This window comes from Amia ocellicauda, chromosome 12 (assembly GCF_036373705.1).
Source record: "Amia ocellicauda isolate fAmiCal2 chromosome 12, fAmiCal2.hap1, whole genome shotgun sequence".
Taxonomy (NCBI): Eukaryota; Metazoa; Chordata; class Actinopteri; order Amiiformes; family Amiidae; genus Amia; species Amia ocellicauda.
This window is the reverse complement of record NC_089861.1, coordinates 31198514-31205645: the sequence shown is the minus strand read 5'-3', so window position 1 is coordinate 31205645 and position 7132 is coordinate 31198514. Positions and strand designations below refer to the sequence as shown.

The 7132-nt window shown below is 39.3% G+C and overlaps 1 protein-coding gene across 1 annotated transcript; it reads left to right on the top strand.

Annotated features, from left to right (window-relative positions):
* Nucleotides 1-1087: 1087 nt before the first annotated feature.
* On the top strand, nucleotides 1088-6924 carry LOC136764927 (interferon-inducible GTPase 5). Its single transcript, XM_066719314.1, has 3 exons — nucleotides 1088-1226; nucleotides 4188-4819; nucleotides 5466-6924. The coding sequence occupies exons 2-3, from the start codon at nucleotides 4194-4196 to the stop codon at nucleotides 6664-6666; spliced, it is 1827 nt and encodes a 608-aa protein (XP_066575411.1). The 5' UTR covers nucleotides 1088-1226; nucleotides 4188-4193; the 3' UTR covers nucleotides 6667-6924.
* The last annotated feature ends 208 nt before the right edge of the window (nucleotides 6925-7132 follow it).

Genomic DNA, 7132 nt, shown 5'->3' with positions numbered 1-7132 from the left:
CCTGCTACGTGCACAGTAACATGTTTAAAATCATGTTCATATTAATGTAACCTGCACAAGCACTTTAATTCAGCTCCTCAGACAACACAGTGCCAGACTGATGGACCTCACATCATTTAGCAAGAGGCAATGGAGGGGCATCGTATTCATTAAGATCATGTGATGTCCCAGTTTATGTTTAGGTAAGAAACATACACACACGCATACATACATACATACATACATACATACATACATGCACACATACACACTATATGCATATGCACAGTCACCTATTAAATTACTGGCGCCATTGATAAATATGAGAATAAAGGCTGTATAAAATAAACACGTGTAATATGTAGAAAGCGATTGTCCACAACTTTAATTAAAAACATGCTTTGTTTATAATTCAATTCCGAAGTCATGTAGTTGCACCCACTCAATCTATGGGTCAGTCAGTGCTGAAGTCAAAGATGTGTTGCAGAGTGGTGACTGTCAGACCAGCCCTGCTCACTGACTGGGTTAGGAAGAACCATAACTCAAACCTGCTGGACCAATGGAGAGTCAGGATCCACCCCTCCCTATAAATCCCACCCTAATGGCAAAACAGTGCCAAAACTCATAAACTGAAAAAAAAAAAAAAGCAAAGAAACTGGTGGCAAAGATTGCAGACAGGGACTGCAGGAGAGCACATCAGAGTTTTGCTCTCGATTTAACATTATTTGCTTTCAAGTTATTTTTTTGGTTTCAATATATATTTTTTTGTTTACAATTCTATACATTTTGCTTTCGTATTTTTTTATCTCAACATACATTTTTTCTCAACTTTTTTTGTTTACTGGATTTTTAATTTTTAATTTGTTTCTTATGGCACTAATTTGGGTTATAACTAAATTGTGATGTACCTATCTAATAGTTTTAATTGTGATTAATTATACTGTTATATTCAGGTAATACTTTTGAAGAAGAGAAAATTATATAGTGATATCTTCTCACACACTATTAGAGTTAAAAATAAAACTACAGTTAAGAAGAAACCAAAAGAGGTTTCCTTTCAAAACAGCCAGATGACGACTTACAGGAAACTAGGGTGGAAGGGGGATTTCCAGTATGGGAAGGGCTGTGTTTGCATTCATACCCATATTATCTGTCTGTACTTAGACAAGGACCTGAGCGTTTTGACTTCTGACTGCGACTTTATTCAAGTGGTCTGAACGGCTAAGCAGCTCTGTGTCACAGAAAAGGTAAGGGGAAGACATGTAAATAGTTTAATGAAATGAAAGGATGCTCTTCTGATAACATACAGTTAAAATGTTGCGGTGGACAAATTGTTTTAATTTGTCATTACAGTTATTGTTTTATTAGTAAGTACTTTCGATTGGTCTAGGACTTTAAACTGGAGTTTTCATTTTTATCTGGTATCAAATATCAGAAGAAATAATATTTGCTGAATAAAGTCCTGTTGTCTAGAGATGCCAACACATACAACAAACAGTGATCAAATCCTCTGAAAACAAGGTCGGGTTGATGTGCAAGTTACCACAATACTTTAACTAATACGAATTCAGATTAGTGGTGAGGTTGATCTGCATGAATTGACCTTGAGGCTGTTGCATTTTAGACAGATATAGGTTTATTAAAAATGAAAATAGACAACATGCATTTGCAAAGATAGGATAGAGACAAGCAGGGTGGATAATACTGAAAGTGAGAGTGAGAGGAGATCTATCCAATACTCGAGCTACAGTAGCTCGTCTGTTGGATCGGACCACACGGGCCAGCCTTCGCTCCCCACGTGCATCAATGAGTCTTGGCCGCCCATGACCCTGTCACCGGTTCACCGCTTTTCCTTCCTTGGACCACTTTTGATAGGTACTGACCACTGCGGACCGGGAACACCCCACAAGAGCTGCAGTTTTGGAGATGCTCTGACCCAGTCGTCTAGCCATCACAATTTGGCCCTTGCAAAGTCGCTCAGATCCTTACGCTTGCCCATTTTTCCTGCTTCTAACACATCAACTTTGAGGACAAAATGTTCACTTGCTGCCTAATATATCCCACCCACTGACAGGTGCCATGATAACCAGATTATCAGTGTTATTCACTTCACCTGTCAGTGTTAATAATGTTATGGCTGATCGGTGTGTATATATATATATATATATATATATTTGTAGAAACATTCCCATATTTTCACGTAAAGTTTACCCAGTCCTACCTGAAGTTCATAATCAACACTTATTAACAATAAAATCTGATGGTTCTGCATGAAAAGATTACCTCATGCTATTTACAGTGTTGTGTTGCACGCTCATGCATTCTGGATATACATGAGGTTTATAAATTGTAGAGTTGTAAATCCCTACATTATATTAAACATACTGAAATTAATTAAACTGTTATGGAATGGGATTCTTACATGTTTAACCACAGATGGAATGGGAAGTCTAAGAGATATCACAGACTAGCCTTCTGGTTATGCTATAAAAATGTTGTATTTAACCTGTTATAATGAATGCTTGGTAGCTCAGAATCAACTTTAAGTTTTTTGCAGAAAATATGATTGAAATTGTATTTACAGTGGTAACAACAATCAGAATCTCATGAAATGAGGTTGATTCACTTTCCTAGCATTTATTTGTTCATAAAGGTTTTGTTCAAGTTTTGAATGGCAGGCACTGTTTTGGGCTGGTAGCATAAAATCCTGTAAATTTAGACCCAAGACATCATTTTATCCTGATCTCCAAATCTTGGCCAGTTATCTTTTCTTTTAGGATGTTGGTTTATTTTGCAGATCTAACAGACTTTTTTGTTAGATGCTGATGGCCTCTGTACACTAACATAATTCAGTCTTGCAGGCTCTGGTGGTGATTACTGTGGTGTGTCAGGTGGAGTGAATGTGGCTGATTTCTGTAGTTGCTCTCTCTTGTTTTTTAGCAGAGGACCAATAATATAACAAACATTAAAATTGGCTTTAGAAACCACAAACAAACAAAAACATTAATTACCAAGCAATTGAACTAAGAAATTCAATAAAATACACAACTAAATTATAACCGACACCAACATATCCAACACATTTTCTATCTCCTGATAAGTGTCATTTATGACATCACGCATTCAGTTCAAGACATTGACCCTCACCTACCACTGTCTCGACCACACTGCACCAAGCTACCTGCAGACCCTCGTCTCTCCATACATCCCCTCCAGACCACTGCGCTCCTCCAGCGCCAGAAGACTAACTCTACCTCCTCTCCACTCTCCTTCCTCCTTCTCATCCCTGGCCCCTAAATGGTGGAACGACCTTCCCTCTGAAGTCGAAATGGCAGAGTCTTTGACCTCATTCCGGCGCTTACTCAAGACACATCTTTTCCGACAGTACTTGTAATATTAGTCCTTTTATCCCTGCTAGATAGCACTTCACAGTTTTATTATGCTTCCTGCACTTTTGATTGTTTTCCTCCTTGCTCCCTTTCCTGTAGCCCTTGACTGTGACCCTACATCTTGACAGCACTTAGCTTTCACCGTCCAGGATGTAGGACCTCACTTACTGTAATTTGTAAAATGTATTATTTTGAATTGCTATGTTTTAGTTAAATTGAATTTGTAACGATTGATGCCTTTTACTTAACTGTATTTTTGCACTTTGTTTTGCACTTATGTTGTAAGTCACCCTGGATAAGGGCGTCTGCCAAGAAATAAAAAATAATAATCAATTGCAAGGTGTCGGCTATGAAAAATTTCACATGTGGCAGCCATTTTTGTTCTTGTACAAAACAAAATTGCATTGATAGAGAGTAATTTTTTGGTCAAAAATGTTCAAGCTGCTTTAACATTTCAGTTTCAGTTTTTCCCTTGGGTGTTGTATATGCACAACATTTGAATTCCATGCAGAAATGCAGAAATGCTGTTTTCTCGTCTTTTTTTTACTCCCACGGTTGCAGCTCCTCACTTTGCTCACCTCGGCTTCCATACTCCTCTGTTAACACTGTTGTTGATGGAACATAGTGTACTCTGTTGTGTCATGAAGTTATGGATGGTATGTTAGCTTGTAGATCACCTCGTTAACGGGTTGTTTACTTCAATATATTCAAATTCCTAGAAAATAAAACAAAGGTAACGTCTGTGTTTAAAACTGAAACTAAGCATGCAATATGTACAGACTCCTTTCAGACATAACTGCTGTTTTTTTCCCTTTCCAGGTTTACATGGCTTCCTCTGGAGTTGAATTACAGGCTCCCACTCCTGTTCCTGTCCATTACCCCCAGGAGTTTGATTGTGTGAAAGTTAATATTGCTGTGATTGGGGAGTCGGGCTCAGGGAAGTCCACCTTTGCGAATGCCATCAGGGCGGTGACAACTGGAGAGGAAAGAGCTGCTCCCACTGAGATTCCCACAGAGTCCACTGAATACCCCTATGGACAGTATCCCAACGTCAGTCTCTGGGAGCTCCCAGGAATAAAGACACATGAAACTACAGCTGAAAAGTATTTAAAACAGATGAAATGTGACGAGTTTGATGTCTTCATCATCATAACAAGTGAGCACTTCAGAGACATTCACTTCAGGCTTGGCAAGGAAATCCAGAGCAAAGAGAAGAATGTTTACTTTGTGCGCTCCAAGATTGAGAGCGATCTCACGGCTGCACAACTTCAGAGTGCAGTTTATAATGAAGACGAGGTTTTGAAGACCATCAGACAGAAATGCATCGACAGTCTGAAGGAAGGAGGGATGGAGTCAGCTTGCGTCTTCCTCGTCTCTGGAACTCAGCCCCAGCTCTATGACTTGCCTGAGCTGGAAAAGACCCTCGAGGAGGATATCACTAATCGCAAATGGTAAGTCTATTTCACAAAAAGAAACCTCCTGTAATAAAATGAATCACAATGGAAATGTATTCTTGTCTCAGCTGAAGTATCGGAGTAATCACTATCTTACAGTTAGTGATTAAGTATTAGTCTATTAAGTATCTATTAAGTATTAGTGCTGAAATGGGGTAGATTGTCAGAGTCAGAACCAATAATCACCCACAATAATGACCCGTCTTGCAATGTTCCATGTAAATGTTGCATAGGTACTGTAAAGCTTCTAATTATTAAAGACACCAGAGTACGGCAAACCCCTTCTTTCTAATTTATCAATTAGTATCAGAAAGGCTATGAAAAGCAGTTAGGGACCTTGGAGTTCTTATTTTCTATAAGTGAAGACAACTGAATGTTTCAGACGTTTGGGTATAGCTGTCTCCCAGGACGAATGCAAAACCAGTGCTCAAGAAAAATGTAAAGACAAATTACACTACCAGAGTGAATCAAAATTAACAACTCCAAAAATATTAACAATTTAGTGATATAAATACAAAGGCAGGTCAATTAAAAACCACTAGCTGTAAAATGTACACAAGTGGAGTACAATTAGGTTTGCAGCATTCTTTATATATTGTGTGAAGAAACAGAAGTGACAGTTCCTTGTTTCATTATAATGCAGGGATGCCATATTTAGTGCTGAAGAACTTCATGATGTTGATGAAGAGGATGCTGTGATCTTAAAGCACTTTAAAAACCTGGGGTTACACTCAGTGGCTTCTAAACTGCAGTCCCACTTTAAAACTGTACAGGAGGCTGAGCTGAACATTGCCATCACTGGAGAGTCTGGCTCTGGGAAGTCCACCTTTATCAACACTATCAGAGGGCTGAAGCAGAACGATAAAGGTGCTGCAAAGGCAGGTGTTTTTGACTCAACCCAGGTACCCACTGCATACCCCTATCCTAAGCACCCCAATGTAAAACTCTGGGATCTCCCAGGAATTGGAACAAAGAATTATGAAGCACAGGAGTATCTCACACGGCTTGACTTTAAGACATATGATTTCTTCATCATCATCACGTCTTTGCGCTTCACCACCAATCACACCATGCTGGCCCAGGAGATCCACAAGATGGGGAGAAAGTTTTACTTTGTCCGATCCAAGATTGACCAAGATATACGAAATGAAAGAGAGGATAAGGAGCCATCCAACTTCAATGAAATTGAGTTTCTGAAAAGAATGAGAATTGACTGCGATACTCACTTGAAAGATGTGATGAAGTCATGCAGAGTGTTTCTGATCATGGGGAAGGACATGAGTCTGTACGACTTCCCCAAACTGCTCGACACCTTCAGGGACGATCTTCCAAAGCACAAGAAGCACATTTTCATGACGGCCTTGCCAAACATCTCCTTTCAAATGTGTAAGAAGAAGCAAAAGGAACTGAGGAAACGCATGTGGAAGGTGGCTCTGCTATCTGCTGCAGTTTCTGCAGTGCCCATCCCAGGTCTGACAGTGGTGTGTAACACTGCAAGCCTGGTTAGTGAGCTTGAGACATACTACACGACCTTTGACCTGGATGATGAGTCTCTCCAGAGGATGACTGATGAAGTGGGGAAGTCAGTGGAGGACCTGAAAGCTGTGATTAAATCCCCCCTGAAAGATGGGATCAATTTTGATGCAGTCATGGAACTCATGAAGAAGGCCTCAGGGAAGAGGTCCATTAACACTGCTATTGCTCTGAGTGTCTTCCCCATTGTGGGATCAGTTCCAGCCGGAGTCATCTCCTATAGAGCCGCCTACTGCATGTTGATGAGCTCCTTAAAACAACTCGCAATTGATGCTCACAATGTGCTGCTGAAGGTATTTGAAAGGGAATAACAGTGAGATGAGAAGTCATACAGAATAGATTAAAAACTTCTAAAAAGTACCTAATCTGTAGTATGATCATACAACTGGAATGGCATCTATGTAAATGGTTTAGTGATACTCAGCATCTTGTACAAGCCACAGTCTATGTCTACATGTTTTTAAGAAATAAAAATAATTATTTTTGTCAAAATGACTTTGGGCCAAACTGATGTGTTAACAGACATGGCACATTAAGCTTAGAATAAAATCTGTAACCTACTGACTGAATGAGCGGACTGGCTTTATTCATGTGCATGTTTCAATGGGTAGACAAAAATATTTAGCTACAAATTGGAATTTGTAAAAAAAAAAGTATTCAACAGAGTTTGGATTTGCAAAAAATGTGCGAAGTTCGAAGTCAATGAATGCAGATTCGACCTTTGTCACAACCCTAACATGTATATATTTAGTTTTGTTTTGCATTGAAGGTAAGTAT

Bases quoted from the DNA above. Each gene is read 5' to 3' on its own strand.
- LOC136764927 (XM_066719314.1), top strand. From the start codon at position 4,194: ATGGCTTCCTCTGGAGTTGAATTACAGGCTCCCACTCCTGTTCCTGTC. The intron at 4,820-5,465 runs GTAAGTCTATTT...ATTATAATGCAG, and splicing joins GATATCACTAATCGCAAATG to GGATGCCATATTTAGTGCTG.